The 22,972-nt window shown below is 35.1% G+C and overlaps 1 protein-coding gene across 2 annotated transcripts in view; it reads right to left on the bottom strand.

Annotated features, from left to right (window-relative positions):
- The window catches only part of PTEN (phosphatase and tensin homolog), a 100,490-nt gene that overhangs the window by 66,733 nt on the left and 10,785 nt on the right, over positions 1-22,972 (bottom strand). For both annotated transcript variants that reach the window (XM_086379244.1, XM_086379245.1), the window contains exon 2: positions 4,936-5,020. In XM_086379244.1, the coding sequence (XP_086235370.1) occupies positions 4,936-5,020 (85 nt within the window). The remainder of the gene's footprint in view (positions 1-4,935; positions 5,021-22,972) is intronic.

Here is a 22,972-nt window from a genome sequence, read left to right as displayed (position 1 = left end):
AAACAGTGACAGACTATTTTGGGGAGCTCCAAAATCACTGCAGATGGTGACTGCAGCCATGAAATTAAAAGATGCTTGCTTCTTGGAAGAAAAGTTATGACCAACCTAGACAGCATATTAAAAAGTAGAGACATTACTTTGCCAACAAAGTTCCACCCAGTCAAAGCTGTGGTTTTTCCAGTAGTCATGTATGGATGTGAGAGTTGGACTATAAAGAAAGCTGAGCACCAAAGAATTGATGCTTTTGAACTGTGGTGTTGGAGAAGACTCTTGAGAGTCCCTTGGACTGCAAGAAGATCTAACCAGTCCATCCTAAAGGAGATCCGTCCTGGGTGTTCATTGGAAGGACTGATGTTGAAGCTGAAACTCCAATACTTTGGCCACCTGATATGAAGAGCTGACTCCTTGGAAAAGACCCTGATGCTGGGAAAGATTGAGGGCAGGAGAAGGGGATGACAGAGGACGAGATGGTTGGATGGTATCACCAACTCAATGGACATGTGCTTGAGCAAACTCCGGGAATTGGTGATGGACAGGGAGGCCTGGCGTGCTGCAGTTCATGGGGTCGCGAAGAGTCGGACACGACCGAGCGACTGAACTGAACTCCAATATCGTGCAAGCCATTCAAGGAAATCAATTATCTAGGTACTAGAGAAGGTCATTTTCATGGAGAGGTTAATCACAACACACAAACTACTTAAGAATTATTCATTTTCATTTTAGCTCATAGGAAAAGATACATCTTCCTTAATGATCACTGTTCACCCTTTCTCATAAACTAAGGGGGAGGGGTAAACTGATAACAGCAAAGCATTACTGGCCATTTATCCATCAAACAAAAAAAAAGGAAAAAAAAAAAAAAAGTACAGCATAGTTATTATCTTCAGTTGATGATTCTTCATTTTCATGTGCTATAACCATTATTCACTAGGGTGACAAGACCAGTTGGTGACAAGATCAGTTGGCTAAAGTAACTAACAACTATCAGTTGGCTAACCTTTTTCTAAGAGTGACATCTGAAAAATTTTAAAGCTAGATAAAATAAACTAGATACATTAAAGGAGACAGAATAAACCTCAACCGCTGTTCCTGATTACAAGCCAAATGTATATGAATCTTAATTCAGAGGCATAAAGGCAGAGGTTTCTGAAGTCAGAAGATGACAGATCAAAATACTTCCCAGCACAGTATTTTCTTGATGGAGTTATTATAACTTAACATTGTATAGGAGGCAGTGACTAAAACCATCCCAAATGAAAAGAAATGCAAGAAGGTTGTCTGAGAAGGTCTTACAAATAGCTAAGGAAAGAGGAGAAGTGTAAAGCAAGGTACAAAGGGAAAGTTATATCCAACTGAACACAGAGTTTCACAGAATAGCAAAGAAAGATAAGGAGGGTTTCCTAAATGAACACTGCAAAGAAGTAGAGAAAAACAATAGAATAGGAAAGACTAGAGATTTCTTAAAGAAAATGGAGAGATCAAGGGAACATTTCAAACAAAGATGAGTACAATAAAGGACAGAAATGGCAAGGACAACAGAAGCAGAAGAGATTAAGAAGAGGTGGAAAGAATACACAGAACTATACCAAAAATGTCTTACTGATCTGGATACCCATGATGGTATGGACACTCACCCAGAGCCAGATATCCTGGAATGTGAAGTTAAGTGGGCCTAAGAAGCATTACTACAAACAAATTCCAGCAGAACTATTTCAAATCCTAAAAGATGATGCTGTTAAAGTGCTGCACTAAATATGACAGCAAATTTGGAAAACTCAGCATGGCCACAGGACTGGAAAAGAACAGTTTTCATTCCAACTGCAATCAAAGGCAATGCCAAAGAATGTTCAAACCATCATACAATTTTGCTCATTTCACATGCTAGTGAGGTTATGCTCAAAATCATTCAAGCTAGGCTTCAGTAGTATGTGAGCCAAGAAGTTCCAGATGTATAAGCTGGGTTTAGAAAAGGCAGAGGAACCAGAGATCAAATTGCCAACATTCGCTGGATCATAGAAAAAGCAAGAGAATTCCAGAAAAACATATACTTCTGATTCATTGACTACATTAAAGCCTTTGTGTGGATCACAACAAACTGCAGAAAGTTCTTAAAAAGATGGGAATACCAAAACACCTTACCTGTCTCCTGACAGGTTTACCTGTTGTAAAGAAGGTAAATCTGTTGTCAAGAAACAACCATTAGAATCTTATATGGAACAACAGGCTGGTTCAAAATTGGGAAAGGAGTATGACAAGGCTATATATTGTTAATTTAACTTATATGCAGAGTATATATCATGCAAAACGCTGGACTGGATCAATCACAAACTAAAATCAAGTTTGCAGGGAGACATATTAACAACCTCAGATATGCAGATGGTACCACCCTAATGGCTGAAAACAAAGAGGAACTAAAGAGACTCTTGATGAGAGTAAAAGAGCTGGCTTAAAACTCAACATTCAAAAAACTAAAAGATTATTTGAAGATTTGTAACTTCTCTATTAACTTTTTGTTTTAGAAATAATAAAGAAACGAGGGGGAAAAAAAAACAACTAAGATCATGGCATCTAGTCCCATCACTTCATGGCAAATAGAAAGGGAAAATGTGGAAGCGGTGACAGATTTTACTGTCTTGGGCTCCAAAATCACTATGGATGGTGTCTGCAGCCATGAAATTAAAAGATGCTTGCTCTTTGGAAGGAAAGCTATGAGAAACCTAAACAGTATATTCAAAAGCAAAGACACCATTTTGCTGAGAAAGGTCTGTGTAGTCAAAGCTGTGGTTTTCCAGTAGTCATGTATGGATGTGAGAGTTGGACCATAAAGAAGGTTGAGTGCCAAAGAACTGATGCTTTTGAACTGTGGTGTCCGAGAAGACTCTTGAGACTCCCTTGGACTTCAAGGAGATCAAACCAGTCAATCCTAAAGGAAATCAACCCTGAATATTCACTGGAAGTACTGATGCTGAAGCTGAAGCTCCAGTACTTGGCTACCTGACGTGAAGAATTGGCTCACTGGGAAAGACCCTGTTACTGCAAAAGACTGAAGCCAGGAGGAGAAGTGGGCAGAGGATGAGATATGGTTAAGTAGTATCACTGACTCACTGGGCATGAATTTGAACAAACTCTGCGAGATGGTGGACAGGGAAGCCTGGTATGCTGCAGTCCATGGGTCAAACATGTCGTAGTGACAAAACAATACAACACCACCATCAAAGATCTGATGATCATATGTAAATCATATATACAGAACCAGAAACTGGATTTATCAGTAACCGGAAAGATGATCAATCAGCCTCAGTATTAATCCACAGTCAGAAGAAACAAATTCACATTCAGAAGAGAAAAATGTTGAAATTAGCACATCAAATTAATTTACCAAAAGGATATTCTTACAGTGACTGCAAAATGTATCCTCTACTCAAAGAGTATTCATACTCTTTTTATGTATGAGTATCAATCTGACTTGTTTGAATTAGTAGTTGGTTGAATGCAGAATTACAGTAATGTTAAGTAGATCGACTTTAGAAATGTTTCTTCTAGGCCACAAAGAGGCCTGATAAACACTCCTTCACCGTAGCAGCAAACATGTTTCATGACAGCACTGCTTGTTTCCAAGATTCTCCATCTCTAGAGTCAAAATTTACTTCTCTTAATCTTTTTTCTATCACTCACTGTATTTCTGTAGATTGGTATTAACACTGACTAAGCCATATCAAGCTGCTGCTTCCATTCTTCCACTGTGTCCTGCCCAGCTACTAGAAGGCAAACTCATTTCTGAATCGCAAGCTCTTAACTCATTCCTCTGACAGCTCATGTACCAACCACAAAGCAGTCTGGGAGTTTTTCTGTCAATACTGAAGTTTAATTCTGAACACAATATAAGCACTACAAAAACCCAACTGGGTACAACTCTATACTGCAAAAATGTAAACAGACTTTGGTTCAAAGCAAATTGCTAAAAATTAACCACTGAAAAAAACAACTATGGTTGGCTCGTATAAGAGTATATAGATAGTTTTAAATACTAAGATAACTATTTAAAAAGAATCCTATATCTGCATAATGCTTTACAAAGTGCTTTCCTGCCCATTATAACATTTAGTTCTCATAACCACCACATATTTAAACTGGAAGTCTCCAAAAAGGATACTTCTGAAAGAGAGTACAAGGAATGATAGAAAATTTAAACTTTTAAAGCCAATTATACTTCCTACTGACATTTTACAGTTTATTTATACACAAATTTTGTGTTCTGAAATTAGAAAACATGTTGACTATTTACAAAGCAGACACAAATTCCTTCTCTCATAAAATATACTATGTAAGCTTAGGTCATAATGTATTTAAGGTTATTTAAATGAGCCTTCAGAACTATTATTAAGATATGAATGATAATTCCTCTTAAAAATGATGCAAAATTGAAAAGCAGACACCTAGGCTTTGGTGTCTAACAAATTCCTTTCCAGATCCCCTGTGCTAAACACTTCTCCAGGTCCTTTGTGCATTTATGCCCCATTATAAACTGTTCTATGTAAAATTACACCATTTATGTATACCTTAGCATAAATAAATTTATGAATAAATCCACTCAAGGATTTTAAGGCTAATACCCAATTGTGAAATAAAAGACAAAAACCATAGTGCAATGGAACCCAGATATTAAACTGGTGAGGGGCATTTTATGGAGTCCATGAAATCATAACACATATACCTGATTATGTAAAAAGTCAGTTCTTATCTAATGAGTTTTATCCCACTGATGCTCAGTAGGTACATGGAGCAAAATAAAGAAAGCAGTTATAGATCATCAACATAATAAAAATAAACAACATCAAAAAGTACATCTTTTTCTGTGGTTTAGAAATTTTCCTAAATGAAAATACAACATGAATACACATCAATATTTGAAACAGAAAATTAAAAAGTTCTTACCTTACTACATCATCTATATTGTTCCTGTATACACCTTCAAGTCTTTCTGCAGGAAAGCCCATAGCAATAATGTTTGGATAAATATCTGAGTGCTTAAGTTAAGGAAATATGCAACAATGCAAACCACATGTACACACTTTAAAACATTAGCTTACTGAAATATACAATGCAAACTACATGTAAATGTTTTAAAACATTAGCTGATTATAAAAAGCTTTCCCCACTACAAACCATGTTAATAATAAGGCTGTCAGATGTATTTATTTATAAGCCATCATGTGTAATTAAGAAATACAGGTAAATACACTGATTCCAAAAAATATCAATGGCAACCCACTCCAGTATTCTGGCCTGGAAAATCCCATGGATGGAGGAGGCTGGTGGGCTACGGTCTATGGGGTCCCAAAGAGTCTGAAATGACTGAACAACTAACACACAAACAATCATACGACAGTGATTATTAAATCCTACCCAGTATGTTTAGAATGCATCTAAGGTAAAAGGTAACTTTCATATTTACATACTAAAATATTCAGACAAAATCCAAAAATCAAAATAAAAATGAAACAAGAAACAGCTGCATAATTTCTCCTTTTTCAGAGAAAAGTAGAAACAGTTAAGAGTTAGAAAATTAGATTTAAGAACAGGTTATTGCTCTAATCAGATGCATAAATTGGACAACTCAACCTTTTTAGACTTCAATTTCCTATTCTACATGGTGAGGAGGTTGAGAAAACCACAATGATCTATCTTAACCCTTGGTATTTATGATGATAATACTGAACTGAGGTATCAAAACTTAGCGTGCCCATTCTATTAACTTATATACAACAGCTGCATAAAACAAACTTCTATACTCAAGAAAAATTTATATAAAACTATAAAGCAGCACAGATAATCCACATATCTGTGGATTTTGTCCATCAGACTGGCTCTCATTCTTGAGCTCCATCAATTCTCTCTAATCTCATGATTTTCTGACACAGATGTTTCAAACCAGCCAATCTTAACTGCTTTAAACCACTCAAGACTATCTCCAAAGCTCTATGCTCATCTATTGGACCCATTTATCTTCCAAATACAATACAAAATTCATCAAATCTAGTGCCTTTTTAGAGATCTTTTTAATTTCTGCTGCATTAACATTAGTGAGCTTATTCCAGTATTATTTTCAATCCAAAATAACTACTTAAATTACTAAAACCTTTCATTTTGACATTGTAATTTAAGAAAAGATTACCTATTGACTATATGTTCTATATAATTATTAGTACTGCTTGGACAGATCTACAAAATATTTTAAGGAAAAAAATGTGCATAACAGAGTATATAGTATGCTACCTTCGTATAAAAGAAATACTTTATAAACTAATTTTTTACATGTATATTTGCCTGAATTGGAATGCTCCAACACACATACAGATAACTGAGAGACTAATAAAAATGGTTGCTTCATAGAGAAGTAGAGGGGAGGAGGCAAGCACACACTGAAACAAATCTGATTAAATATCAAATTGGTAACCAGGAGAAAGGATTTATTTCAAGGGTTATCTAGGCACTGTAATTTTACTGTACTTCTGGGCAGGAAGTTTTCTAAGAAAAAAGAGCTACAAAGAAATTTTAAACTTTTCCAGTAATTTCTAATGACATCAGTATTAGTATCTTCAAACTTTTTCTTTACATTATAGGAAAAATCAATGAAGTTATGTTAATGATTTGAAGGTTTGTGATTACTGTAAGAGAAAAGAGATAACATTATAAAATCAAGAAATCAAGTAATAACTGAAAACATTCACATGAACTCATCCTTGCAGACATTTATATTGTTTAGGTCTTTCCAAAGAAACAGCCTAAAAGTATGTCACCTGAGCAGTAGTAAACACTTCTAGAACCCTGATTTCATCCTTAATATCATACTATATTGCTGCTGCTGCTGCTGCTGCTAAGTCGCTTCAGTCGTGTCTGACTCTGTGCGACCCCATCGACGGCAGCCCACCAGGCTCCGCCGTCCCTGGGATTCTCCAGGCAAGAACACTGGAGTGGGTTGCCATTTCCTTCTCCAGTGCATCAAAGTGAAAAGTGAAAGCGAAGTCGCTAAGTCGTGTCTGACTCCTAGCGACCCGATGGACTGCAGCCTACCAGGCTCCTCCGTCCATGGGATTTGCCAGGCAAGAATACTGCAGTGGGTTGCCAAAGGTACCAACTCCTTGAAAAAACAGCTGATGTCAGATCTGGGGCAGGGAAGATACAGGTAATGTCTTTCTGTGCCAGAAAGCAAGGAAAGCATACATACATTAGTGGCCTATATCAAACACAGGAGCTAGCATGAAGCATGGCTAAATTTGTGACAAACTGAGCATCAGAGAAAAAATGTAAATGGTAGTAAATCAAAGAATCCTGAATAAAATAGAAATAAATCCCCAAGTCTATAAAGATACTCAATACAGAAAAAGTTACAACAAAAAATTATTTTCACTTTTAAGCTTTGATAAGTGTCTACTGGAATAGTTATTTTCTTTACTCTGAAATTGGTAAAGGGGAAGATAAAGGATTTATCCTACTTTTCCTGTAGGAACTCTATTTCAGGGCAACTCAATAGCTCCATTTCATAAAGCAAACACAACAGAAAACACCAGTTAATAAAAATAAAAATTTTAGAAAAATCAATCAGAATCAGAAAAATCAAACTTTGAAAGCCCTAATAAAATTACTGACTTAGGCAAGGATCAACAAATGGTACTAAATCAATAGGTGAGTGGATAATAACGAACTGAACTTTCTAACAGAGCCAAAGTAATACCACACAATGTATCTTCTAATGTAAGAAAACACCACATAATAGATCTTCTAATGTAAGAAGACAAACATAATTGAATAATGCACAGAAAAGACTGTTATCACCCAATTTCAGTGGCCAATCTCAGCATTACCAAGCAAGTTAAGTAGAGATCACATAACTTTTGATGTGATACAATATGAAGGACACAGCATCATCTATGAGAGCCAAATTATCTTCAATCTGAGAATCCATGAAGCACTTACATATAAATTTTAACTTAACAGGTATGAGATAGAACAAGCTAAATGACATTATGTGTATAAACTGGACAATTCAAAACGTCTGTAGGTCATGACCCAGTATCTTTCAAATTATCTTTTAAAAAAAAATCAAGTATCATTTCAAAGCTGAAGAAGGGAGAAATGGGTAGCTGTCCTTGATTTAGAAAGACTTAGGGTTCTAAAAGTCAAATTCACTGGTACAATCCTGTTCTGGTTACTGCTTCAGACCAACCAGCCATTAAGGATATTTTTGAACCAACTAGAGAAATTTTAAATATGATCTAAGTATTGGCTAGATGAAAATTTACAGAAATGGAAAAGTAGATATTACTGACTGGGAAAAAAAAAAAAAAAAGGTTTCAAAAGAGAAGGTACAATGTGATACTATTTTAATAAAAGAAAACATATACAGCATACCAGTATAATTAAAATATGTAGACAGAAAGATTACAAACTAAAGTACTAAAAGTAATAATATCTAGGTAGTAGGAATATATATTTTTTCTCATTTTTGCTTGTTTTAATATGATCACCTATACTGTTTCTGTAACAGGTTTAAAATGTTGTTTTATAATTATCTCCAAATCTATTTCCTAAGATATTTGTCTTAACAAAATATTGTCTTGCCCTGTATGACTTACAATCAGCTTTGTATGTAATTTTTTAAAAAGCTGAATTTCTTAAAAAAAAAAAAAATAATAAAAGTATATAGGCCGGGAATAATTTTTGTCACTTTAAGAATACATAAATTCACCCTCAACTTCAAAAGGTTCCATTAGGATCATCATTTTTAACATCACAAATATTAGCCATCATCTATTATTCTCACATAAGAAAGCAGCCCCACTTAAAAAATGTAATTCCTAATTACCAAAATGCTTTAGGTATCCACTCACCAAAAAAAAAAAAAAAAGAAGAGACAAGAGACTCAAATCAAGCCTGAAGCACTACAATTCCTGAATATGAATAATCTTTACTTTTTAACTGTCTTATAGAATACAAACATAAGAAAATGGAAACTAATAGAAAAAAAAAAAAAAATGAGGCAGCAGTAGGGAACCCCAAGCAGTGGCAACTAACACAAATCTGGAATTTCTAACTAAATAATTATAAACACATTTTACTAAAAAATATAAACTGAAATTATGCCAAGGTTTTCTGAGCAATGCAACAGAAATTTTTCATGTAAAAAAATTTTATTACTACTAACAAACTTATCTGACTTAACCATTAATTTCAGTGGGAATGCTAGTAAGCTTCCAGCCTTACAGGAAAGCATATAAGTGAGGGAAGGGATAAGTTAGGGATTTGGGGTTTATACATACACACTACTATATACAAAATCAACAAGGACCTACTGTACAGCACAGGGAATCATATTCATCTTGAATATCCTATAATGGAAAAGAACCTGAAAAAGAATATATATATATATATATACACACACACACACACACACACACATACATACATACATAATTGAATTACTCTGCTGTACTCCTGAAACACTGTAAACCAACTGCACATCAATAAATTTTTTAAAAAGCACAGAAATATAAAACCCCTTGAAATGCAGTCATTTTAACAAAGACTAAATTTAGATTTATCCTTGTACTATGAATATTAACAAATAAAGTAAATAAGGTTGCAAAGGGCTTGGTTAACTTAAGAAAAATACTTGTCAGTAACTACACATGAATGGGGATACTCATCGGCTCCCTCCTTTACTCAATTATCCAAACACACTGAACATTCGCATACTGAACATTGTGCACAGGACACTGAGAACATAAGTCTAAGTAAGCAAAGACTACCACACTCTAGGAGTTCCTATTCTATCAAGGAAGACAGACACACAAACCCACAACTATGCCAAAGGCCCCACTACATATACAGAAGATCAAGATGTTTTAAGAGCAAGAGAAAGAAGGATTAATTCTGCAGAGGTAGAGATAAAGTAGGTAATATGTTAGAAATCACAAAGTAGATAGGTAATATGTTAGAAATCCTTAAGAAATAAGTCATACATCAGAAAAAAGAAGAAACAAAAGCAATTACAACATTCTAAACAGAGGGTAGAACAAATACATGGAAATACTGAGTTGGTCAAAAAGTTCATTCAGGTTTTTCCATACCATCCATGGAAAAACTCCAAAGAACTTTTTGGCCAACCCAACACATAAAATATTCAGAAGAAGCAAGCAGTCCAGTACAGCTCACACACAAAGCTTTATGCAGAAGGTGGCAGGACTGATGAAGATTAGGTCTAGGTTTAAGGATGCTGTGACAGGAAGTTCAAGTCAATCAGACAGATAAGGAGTCAAAGGCCACGATCAACACGGGAGTTTCTAGCACAGCAACAACCCATGGTTCTGCAATGTCTTACTGAGCAACAATCCAATTCTTCCTTTAAACAGAATTGAGCAATCTAGCCTTCTTAAAGTTTCATTTTCCTCAGACTTACACCTTCTTTATTCATACAGTATGAAATTCTACCCAATACTCTGGCATCCATCATAAATTAGAAAAACAGAGACCATGTTTCAGACAGTATGCCAAATACATTCTCATTTAATCCTAACAATCCTTTGAAGTAACATTACCACTTCACAGATGATCAAAGTGTCTTGCTCTTTGCAAGCCCAAGGACTATACAGTCCATGGAATTCTCCAGGCCAGAACTTTCCCTTCTCCAGGGGATCTTCCCAACCCAGGAATCGAACCCCGATCTACCACATTGCAGAATTCTTTACCAGCTGAGCCACAAGGAAAGTCCAAAGATGATGAAACTGTGGATCAAAAAGAATGGCCCCAAAGCCATCAGTAGTTAAGTTACAATTCAAATACTCTATGTATGTAACTTCAAATGGAAGTAATTTACTAATCAAACATTAAAAAACTTCTAAAAGACAACAGAAAAATCTACTGGTATTTCCAAAACTGATGTCAGCAACTAATGAGTACTCAATTTTGAGGCAAACATTTCTCAAGCCAAGAACTGTATAAAATAAAATGTTTCTTACATACAACATTTTTGCTTCTCGTTAAAATTTTTATGACATACTTTTTTTAGATAATTTCAACCAAACAGGAATAACCAAGGGAGGAAATATTAGAATAAACTTAACTGGATATTACTTTGAATAACACTTACTGGATATTATTTTGAATAATAAGTAGAAGGGGCTAATAAAAGTACCCATCATATAGGGTTGTTTTAAGGATTAAATGATTTAACATATGAACAATGCCTAGAACATAATGTTTGTCTATCAACTGAACAAATGGTATAATACTAGACCTTAAGAGCCCACGGTAACTGTTCAGTCGTTTTTCAATGACACTGCAGGAGACACAGGTTCGATCCCGGGTCGGGGAAGATCCCACATGCTGTAGAGCAACTAAGCCCGTGTGCCACCACTACTGAGCCTGCGCGCCCTGGAGACCGTGCTCCACAACAAGGGAAGCCACCGCCATGAGAGGCTCCCACGGCAATGGAGACCCAGCACTGCCGAAAATAAATAAGAAATAAATGAGAAATTATAAAAGGCTTAAAAAAATGTGGGTTGAGATCTCATGAGTCTACCTTACCTCAGAAGTTTGAGCCTAAATTAATGCGGTTCAAATGATAAATTTACCTTGAATTTTCAAACAGAGGATAACAATCAAATATAGCTCCCTAAGATACTTTGTTTTACTACTTTCCATTCTATTGCATATTTTATTAAAATGGTAAGGGAGGGAAAAACAGGCCCCCTGAGCCTTATTTTCTAACAATGTGTTCCTGACACAAAAGCTGAATCTTATTTGAAGCATAATTACTAACAGTAAAGCAGTTCTGAAAAGTTTCTCTGTAGTACTCCATATAGTATATATACAGATATGCTTATCCCTTTACAACTTACAAACTGAAATGCAGTCTTAAGTTACAAATCACTAACTACTTATTTTTCCTGCTATAATTATTTCTAGGAAAATTATTTCCATAAGTCACATAAGAGTTATTTTTAGAATTCTAGTTAACTGAAAGGTGTGCCATATGAAGCTAGAATATGGGACATGGACAGGTCAAATAAAAGTGACATAAAGATTCAGCGAGTCTCAAAAAGTATCCAGAGCAAATCTGAAGTTGCCCAGATCACAAAAGGAACACTGAGCTAAACTGGCAGCAGGAGTAAAGGAATCAAGTCAGACTGACAAGAGAAGACAACAATCAAAAACAAGTTAGCAAATACCAGAACTTCACCATTTAATTTCATTTTCTAGGAATATCTGGAGCTTTTCTCGACTATCTGGGAGTCTTTCAACTCACAGGCACTTAAGGCTCAGGTGAGAAGAAAAATTCAGCCACTGATTCATTAGTTATTACATCAGCTTTACATTCCTTTCAACAAATTTTAACAGGTTTAAATTTAACAAATACTTTCCAAATATGTCACAGTTATATCCACATTATCAACTTTTATAATCAATTATGCTTTAAATACCAGCCATGCTCATAGACTTCTATGACTTTCTCATTTAATAAAAGATTTTACATTTCTTACTAGATTTTTTTTTCCTTAAAAAGTGTGTTAAATGTTTGGATCTCGTTTCTAAACTGATGATTCACATTGGGAGGAAAGCAGAAATAGAAAGTGCTTGAATTTCCCAGTTGATAAAGTGTTAATTATTTATTACTTAAGAACATCTGCCCTAATACATGTCATATAATCATCCCTCTACAAACCAAATTAATGCAGCCTAAAATTTCATTTTCTAAAGTGAAAAGGGCACAAAGGTACAAAAGCATGAACTACAGAAATAATGAGAAAGAATTGCTCAAAAAGATGGGAATTTTAAGAATAAAGGAGATATGAACAGGAACACTGGAAATATTTTCTAGGTGAAAGGCCCTGTTCTAAGCACTTAATGTATATACTGTTTTTTAATATAGAATACCAGAATTCTATCCTTAGCTTTGCAACTTAAAAGCCTAGACTTCAATTAAGTTACTGAATCTCTAAACCTCAAATACTTTTGTTTTTCTATAAAATAATAAGACTTGCTGCAAATTCTTCACTGGTTGTCTCAAATATCAAATGAGAAATGCGGAATTATCTTTAAATTATAAAACTGCAAAGGGGTCGACAGTTGTAAATAAGGGGCTGTAACTATTTGAAGTTGCATAAGTTAGAAACATCCTGGTTTTTTTAGTTTAAATGTCTCATTACAAGGCAACTCAATATAGTGTCTTCAAAAACAAATTATAAAAGGAAGTTCAATATATTCACTTAAATTCACTTTAGCATAAATTTTAAGTTTCATTGAACACTTTTAAATTTTCTGCTAGTACTGCCCAACCAGAAAGCCAAATAACTGAGGAACTACTAAAGTTTTCTATTTCTCCAAGCAATTTAAACCTCTCAACTTTCTTTGATGTTTTTATACTATACCAACTCTTCTTGACAGAAAAGTCTACATAAATTTATATCTCACTTTGTAAATGAAAACACCACATTCTTCAAAGGTAATATTAAGAACTGCTAGTAATTCTTCCACTTAGAAGCAACCCTATAAATTGGTTCCCTTGGCAAGAAATTCGCAAGCTGTAACACAGAGCTGTGGAGCCGCTGTGCCTTTTCACTCTGGCAATCCTGCTCTAACACTACACTCTAAAAACACAAACCAAAGGGGAAGGTAAACTATGCAAAGATACGCACAGTAGTGCTGTTCAGCAAATCACAATATTTAGCCTGATGAAATATTATAGCTTTTAAAGTAAGTACCCAATGACATAAAAAATGTTTATAAAAGAGATCACAGAACAGTATGGAAACACTGATTCATAAGATCTAATTATGTTCATATGTACATTAACAGGGAAAGATAAATTCCAGTTGATATAAAACAGAAGTTAACTTTTTTCTATTAAACCATTCATATTTAAGAATAATTCTGAAAATATTTCAAGCCAGATACATTAAGATTCCACTGAGCTTTAAAAAAAAAAATCTTTTTAAAGGAATAATCAAGGCACTGTGAACTTTTAACTATTTAAATTTAAGCAAAGTAGAACCACAGAAAAGTATGTTATCAAGTCACTGATGTGTGTATGCTTAGTCGCTCAGTCATGTCCAAGTCTCTGCAACCCCATGAACTAATAACACAAAAAAATATCTTATCAAGTCACTGATAGTATGAGCAATACTCTTAAAATCCAAAGCATAATTTATTAGTGCATTGAGCTGAGGTGTTTAGTGTATTAGTACCCTCAACTAACTGAATCAGGTTTTCTCCAGAGTAGTTGTTAACTATGAAATAATATATCTAACAACTGTTCAAGCCTGCATCTGTGAACCTCTAAAAATTTAAGTTGCTCAACTAACTGGTTTTAACGAGTACACCGAACAATTACCTTCTTCCTAGGTCTCTGGATGAATACGATAAGACTGATTTCCTGTTTCAGAACTCTGCTGCTGTTAAAATACACACACACACACACACACACACACACGCACACATACCCCTCCCTTCAGCGTTGCTCCCACTAAAAAACATCTAAGATTGACTACTAATGACAAATAATGTTCAAAAAGATTATCAGTTCAACAACGTGCATTAGACACTTATCAACATTATAAACTTGAACTAATCCAAATACTAATTTTCTACCACAAAATCTTAATAAAACATATTAAAGACTGTAAAAATTGAAATTACTTCAATCCATTATTACACTAAAGAACATAAGAGGGTGTCTTTTATGCTCTAATATTCACACTCAATGTTAAGATTTATGCATTACTTCTGTAGTATCATTCTATGATAAAAGTCATTCTTTTATCATTTAATAGAAGTAACTACCGAAAACATTAGTTTTGGCTACTTTATAGCTATGTAAAAAGATAAAAGGTCATTAACTTTTACAGAAAACAAGACATCCAAAGAGTTAAGGTACAGAAGATGGCAAGGGATTTGTCAGTAGTATGACAACAAAAGCCTAGTAACATTCAGCGCCAATTCACTCAATATTAGCAAACTGCATTCTGGAAGAAAAAAAGATTACAACAGTTGTAACTGAATTGACCTTTCAGATACAATCATGAACAAATTTTCTAACATTCAAAACTACCACACACAAGCTAAGAAAAAAAAAGTTCTAATACAAATGTGTCTTCAACAAGTGCATTTTCCTTCTCCTATTAATTCAGCCAAAACTGCAAAATTTTTAAACTAACTTCTAACAATCAAATCTACCTTTTAAAGAAAGTCATTAATTTGATCCATATTAAAGGAAAAAAAGCTCCAAGTATGTACTTACTGCTTCATTTTATATTTGGCTTTAATATTATAAAATCTAATCTCTTTATTTCATAGCTTGAGTCAGAAAATCATTTAGAAAGTACTTACTTTTTCCCTCAACCAGCAAAAATAGTGTTGCCTCAGTGCAGTATTTTAATCTGGGTAAGAACAATATGAACTAGAAATTCGGACAGATTTCAAAATATGAAGGCAAATATATTGGCATTCATTCCTCTACTGCTAAGAATCATGTTACTGATCTTATGATAAGTGCCTTGTTCTAATACTGTATGATTCATATTCCCACTGATGGTATTTTAACCATACCAATTTAAAACTGATTGAATAAGTGTATTATCCAAAAGATCTTAAATTACATATTTGCTAAAATACTAAAAAAAATTCATCTTAAGATTTAATAAGATACAGTTTTAGAATATACTAACAGCTATAAGCGGGTGCAATGGCACCCCACTCCAGTACTCTTGCCTGGAGAATCCCATGGACGGAGGAGCCTGGTAGGCTACAGTCCATGGGCTCGCTAAGAGTTGGACACGACTGACGCGACTTAGCAGCAGCAGCAACAGCTATAAGAATGAGTCTACATAGCTGGCTTTGAACTGTTATCACTCTTAACTCTAGACGACGTGTCCCATTTTAGTATGAACCCAATTATTGCAACTAGGGGAAGAGACACAATTACTGACCATGATTAGTTATGGAATCTTCATATCCAAAGGAGAACACAGTAAAAAACCTTGGAAATTAAGCTGAAACATTAAAAAAAAACTTAGTAACTTTTGCATCCAGTAAATAAACTTTTAAAAACACAACATTTAACACAGAGGAAGACAAAAATACCAACAGTTAGATGGAAATGAGAGAAATGAAGAGGAAGACAAGCTCTTATCAATACCTCACACCCTTTAAATACTATAAACAGCACAGGTGAAGACTTGTAAACCTCGAGTATTTAGACAGAAACTCTCACCTACACATGCACCACACTCCATGTAAGAGCTATAATTTAGGTATGTACTATCTATCTACCACCCCCCCCCCAAAAAGGGCATCATTCTTTTCACGGCCTACAATTCAAGAATGTAAACTCTATAAACTGATACTAGTAAAACAATTTAATCAGACATTAATTTTAAATTGGCAAGACATTTCTTACACAAACTAGAAACCCCAGACACAAAGCTGCATTTGAGAACATAAATTCAAAATCATATCTAAATATTACATCTGATCATATTAATCACACTTGGCATGGTAACAAACTTCTCAGTAAAAAACAATGTCCACAAAGTAGATTAAAATTAATCAGATCCTATTAAGCCCAATATGCAATTTTAAAGACGTCTAAGAAACAACAACTAAATTCTTAGGGATGATAAGAAATTAACAACTACTGCTGTGGTTGAAAATGTAACACCAAGATTTTAGAGGAAACTCATTTACTAGCATACAGACAAGAACTGAGCTTACAGAAGAAAGCAAAGCACTTAAAAAATATTTAAGCAAATTTTTAAGGAAGAGTTATTCTATCCAATTCCTGGTTGAGTTCTAGAATAATGAATTTCTATAAATCAACTCTTAGGAAACCTAAAGCTTAAAAACCTTATACAACTACAGTACTAAAATCTTGTCTAACATAATATCTCAAGTTAAAACATTATTTTTCCACTTATATATCCAAACAACCTTAATAAATGATAAAAGTCAGACTTTCATTACATAATATTTAGTTCCCAACCACTATCTTCAAATTTTAGTAGAAAAGTATCAACACTGGCATAACCATTGTTTTATTTTTGCAAAAGCTTAAAATTTGATATTTCTTTTAAAAATTTATAATTAATAGATGATTCCAAAAGGAGAAGTCTCAAAACCACTTACATCACTAGATTATCTTAACTTTTTCCTATATTTGTGTAACAGATGGCAAGCCTTACTTCTTGGACATTATACAATAATCACAATCTGCGTGACCTTTTCAGCACCAAAAGGAACCCAAATAGCCTAATAACCACTAACAGTATGGAGGTTCCTTAAAAACTAAAAATAGAGTTACCATATGATAAGGCAATGGCACCCCACTCCAGTACTCTTGCCTGGAAAATCCCATGGACGGAGGAGCCTGGTAGGCTGCAGTCCATGGGGTCGCTAAGAGTCGGACACGACTGAGTCACTTCACTTTGACTTCTCACTTTCCTGCATTGGAGAAGGGAATGGCAACCCACTCCAGTGTTCTTGCCTGGAGAATCCCAGGGACGGGGGAGCCTGGTGGGCTGCCATCTATGGGGTCGCACAGAGTCGGGCATGACTGAAGCCACTTAGCAGCAGCAGCAGCATATGATCATTCAATCCCATTCCTGGTCACGTATCTGGAGAAAAACAGGATCGAAAAGGATACATGCACCTCAAAGTTCACTGCAGCACTGTTTACAGTAGCTGAGACATGGGAGGAACCTAAATGTCCATCAACACAGGACTGGATAAAGAAGATGTGGCACATATACACAATGGAATATTACTCAGCCATTAAAAAGAATGAAATACTGCCATCTGCAGCAACATGAACGTACTGAGAAACTGTCACACTGAGGAAAGCCAGAGAAAGAGAAATCTCATATGCCATCCCTTATATTCAGAGTCTAAAAAGAAATGATACAGATGAACCTATTTACAAGCCAGAATCTGCCTCACAGACTAAAGAGAACAAACTTATGGCTCAGGTGGGGTGGGAAAGCAAGGAAAAGCGATAGTAGTTAGGGAGTTTCAGATCACCATGTACACATCGCTATGTTTAAAATGGATAATCAACATGAACATATTCTATAGCACAGGGAACTCTGTTCAGTGTTATGTGGAGCCTGAAGGGGAGGGGTGTTTGGGGGGAAATGGATACATATATATGTATTGAGTCCCTCTGCTGCCACCTGAAACTATCACAATATTGTTAACTAGCTACATTCCAATATAAAATAACAACTTTTAAAAATTTAAAAGAAAAAAAGAGGGCGAGGACTCAAATCAATAAAGCTAGAAATAAAAAAGGAGAAGTAACAACTGACACTGCAGAAATACAATGGATGTGAAGAGATTACTTCAAGCCCATATGCCAATAAAATGAACAACCTGGAAGAAATGAACAAATTCTTAGAAACGCACAACTTTCCAAGAACCAGGAAGAAACAGAAAATATTAACAGACCAATCAGAAGTAATGAAATTGAAACTGTGATTAAAAATCTGCCAAAGTCCAGGACCATATGGCTACACAAAGAATTCTATCAAACATTTAGAGAAGAGATAATACCTATCCTTCTCAAACTCTTCCAAAAAACTGAAGAGGAAAAACACTGTTGGAACTCTTTCTATGAGACCACCATCACCCTGATACTAAAACCAGACAAAGATAATGAAAAGAAAATTACAGCCCAACATCACTGATGAACATAGATGCAAAAATCCTCAACAAAACATTGGATTGGCCAAAGGGTTCCTTTGTGTTTCTCCATAAAAGGATACAGAATAATCTGAACACTATGGCCAACCCAAAACTAGCAAACTGAATTCAGATCCACTTTAAAAGGATCATATACCATGATCAAGTGGAATTTATCTCAAGGATGCAAGGATTCTTCAATATATGCAAATCAATCAATGTGACATTCCACATTAACAAATAATAAAAACCACACGGGGCAGTTGCTGGCAGTCCAGTGGTTAAGAATCCACCTTGCAATGCAAGGGACACTGGTTTAATACCATATGCCATGGAGCATCCAGGCCTGTGCACCCATCTACTGAGCCCATGCTCCATGAGCTACAATTACTAAGCCCATGCACAGCAATTCTGAAGACTACACACCTAGAGCCTGTGCTCCACAACCAGAGAAGGCACTGCAATGAGAAGCCCACACACAGCAATGAAGAGTAGCCCCCACTTGCTACAACTAGAGTAAGCTTATGTGCAGCAATGAAGACCCATCACAGCAAAAATTTTTTTTTAAATATTTTTTAAAAATGGTCATCCTAGTGATGCAGAAAAACTTTTGACAAAATTCAACACCCATTTATGATTTAAAAAGAAAAAAAAGGTTCTCTAGAAAGTGGGCATAGATGAAACCTATCTTAACATATTAAAGGTCACATATGGCAAACCCAAAGCAAACATTTTCAATGGTGAAAAACTGAAAGCGTTTCCTTTAAGATCAGGAACAAGACAAAGGTGCCCACTCTCATCACTATTACTCAACATAGTCTTGGAAGTACAAGCCACAGCAATCAGAGAAGAAGAAATTAAAGGAATTCAAATTGGAAAAGAAGTAAAACTGTCACTGTTTACAGATGACATGATACTATACTTACAAAATCCTAAAGATTCTATCAGAAAACTATTAGAGCTAATCAATAAATTTAGTAAAGTTGCAGGATACAAAACAAAGAGAAATCTCTTGCATTCCTATACAGTAACAATGAAAGATCAGAAAGAGAAATTAAGGAAACAATTCCATTTACCACTGCAACAAAAAAAGAAATAAAATCCAATCCTAAGGAGGCAAAAGACTGTATGTAGAAAACTGTAAGATACTGATTGAAGAAATCAAAGACAACACAAACACATGAAGAGATATACCATGTTCTTGGACTGGAAGAATCAATATTGTGAAGATGACTATACAACTCAAAGCAATCTACATATTCAATGCAATCCCTATCAAATTACCAATGGCATTTTCCACAGAACTAGAACAAAAAATCTTACAGTTTGTATGGAAACACAAAAGACTCCAAACAGACAAAGCAATCTTGAGAAAGAAAAACAGAGCTGGAGAAATCAGGCTCCCTAATTTCAGACTATACCACAAAGCTACAGAAATCAAGACAGTATGGCACTGGCACAAAAACAGAAATATAGATTAATGGAACACGACAGAAAGCCCAGAAATAAACCCATACACCTATAGTTAATTAATCTATGACTAAAAACGACAAGAATATACAACTAAGAAAAGACAGTCTCAATAGGTGATGCTGGGAGAACTGGATGGCTACATGCAAAACAATAAAATTAGAACACTCTCAAACATAATACACAAAAGTAAACTCAAAATGGATTAAAGATCAAAATGTAAGGCATGACACTACAGAGCTCTTAAAGGAAAACAGGCAGAACACTCTTTAACATAAATCACAGCAAGATCTTTTTTGACCAACCCCTAGAGTAATGAAAATAAAAACAAAAATAAACAAATGGGACCTAATGAAACTTAAAAGCTTTTGCAGAGCACAGTAAATCATAAATAAGATGAAAGGACAGTCCTCAGAATGGGAGAAAATATTTGCAGCAAAGCAACTGACAACAGATTAGTCTCCAAAATATACAAACAGCTCATGCCAACTCAGTATCAAAAAGATGAACAACCCAATAGAAAAAATGGAAGAAGACCTAAACAGGAATTTCTCCAAAGACATACAGACGGCCAATAAACACATGAAAAGATGCTCAACACTGCTAATGCAAATCAAAACTACAGTGAGGTATCACCTCACACTGGTCAGAACAGCCATGATCAAAAATTCTACAAACAATAAATGCTGGAGAGGGTGTGGAGAAAAGGGAATCCTCCTACACTGTTGGTGGGAGTGTAAATTGGTATAGCCACTATGGAGAACAGTATGGAAGTTCCTCCAAAAACTTAAAATAAAACCACCATATTACACAGCAATCCCACTACTGGGCACATAACCTGAGAAAATAGTAATTCAAAAAGACACACATGCCCCAATGTTCACTGCAGCACTATTCACAGTAACCAGGACATGGAAGCAACCTATATGTCCATCAACAGATGAATGGATAAAGAAGACATGATACATATAAACAAGGGAATATTGCTGCTGCTGCTGCTAAGTCGCATCAGTCATGTCTGACTCTGTGCGACCCCACAGACGGCAGCCCAACAGGCTCCTCTGTCCCTGGGATTCTCCAGGCAAGAACACTGGAGTGGGTTGCCATTTCCTTCTCCAATGCATGAAAGTGAAAAGTGAAAGTGAAGTCGTTCAGTCATGTCCGACTCTTCGAGACCACATGGACTGTAGCCTACCAGGCTCCTCCATCCATGGGATTCTCCAGGCAAGAGTACTGGAGTGGGGTACCATTGCCTTCTCCAAAGGGAATATTACTCAGTCATAAAAAGGAATGAAATTGTGCTATTTGCAGATAAGTGAATGGACCCAGAGACTGTCATACAGAGTGAAGTAAGTCAGAAAAACACATACTATACATTAATGCATATATGTGGAATTTAGAAAAATGGTATAGATGAACTTATTTGCAAAGCACAAATAGACACAGAGGTAGAGAAAGAGGACAAACGTAAGAATACCAAAGGGGAAGTGGAGGTGGGGTGGATTCGGACACTGGGATTGGCATATATACACTACTATGCATAACATCGATGACTAATGAGAACTGACTGTAGAGCATAACACAGAGAACTCTACTCAGTGCACCATGGTGACCTACACAGGAAGGAAATCCAAGGAAACGGACATACGGATATGTGTAGCTGATTCACTTTGCTGTAGAGCAGAAACACAACACTGTACAGCAACTATACACACCCCCCAAAAAGGAATTGAAACAATTATATCTCATTTGGAAAATGTTACACTAACAAGTAATTTTGTTTAAAAAAGAGAAAGTCTGTTTCTTTTGCAATATTTTTGTTCTAACTACAGGAATTAATAAACTCACTGAGAATTATCATTTACATAATAAGGTTAAACTCATTTCCATGTTTTTGTAACTGATACTTAAAAATAAAATTTGATATAGACTATCACAAAAATTAATAGATTATTAATGCAAATACACAACAAACCTGCATCAATTACTATCACCAATTACTGTGACCAAGGCAACCAAGTAAATATAAATTGCTATTTCAAAATATGCTCTAGGGCAGGGGTCCCTAAGCTCAGGGATACAATGGCTGATGATCTGAGGTGGAACTGATGTAATAAATAACAGAAATAAACTGCACAATACATGTAATGTGCTTCGATCATCCCAAAACCATCTCCCCTATCTGGTCCATACAAAAGTTGTCTTCCATGGAATCAGTCCCTGGTGCCAAAAAGGTTGGGGACCACCACTCTAGAGAACAGTAACATCTCGACAAGTCAAACCCTTTCTAATTAGAGAGAGGAAAGCAACAGGGTTATAATAACTTTAACACAAAATGATGTGATAGTTTAATCAAATGACTTCTGTATCCACTTTCAACACAACAGAAGTACTACTCCTACCATAGCAAAAGAATATTTGACAGATCAAAAGTAGCTAAATTCTATTTTGCCTCACTTCAATATTATTAAAATATTCTTAAATTTTAAATATGCAATAGCTATCATATAGTAAGGGGAAAAAAAGCTGCTAAATGTCAAACTTCAGCTACTTTTGTGTAACAGGTTATGATCTTGTGAATCAAAATAATGACAGCCTTTTCGAATATTTAGGTCATCTTAAATTCACAGTAAGGAAAATCAGAAAAGAACAGGAAAAAAAATTTGCCAAATATTAGAAAAATGTTTAACGTGTAACTAGAGAAACAAATATTTCTGATGACTCTGCCATTTAAAATAATTAACAAAATTATGAGGTGCTTTGGAAATTG

The sequence above is a fragment of the Bos grunniens genome, chromosome 26, assembly GCF_055505025.1.
Source record: "Bos grunniens cultivar Pamir isolate PY7600 chromosome 26, Bosgru_T2T1.0, whole genome shotgun sequence".
Classification (NCBI taxonomy): domain Eukaryota; kingdom Metazoa; phylum Chordata; class Mammalia; order Artiodactyla; family Bovidae; genus Bos; species Bos grunniens.
This window is presented reverse-complemented; position numbering and strand designations above follow the sequence as displayed.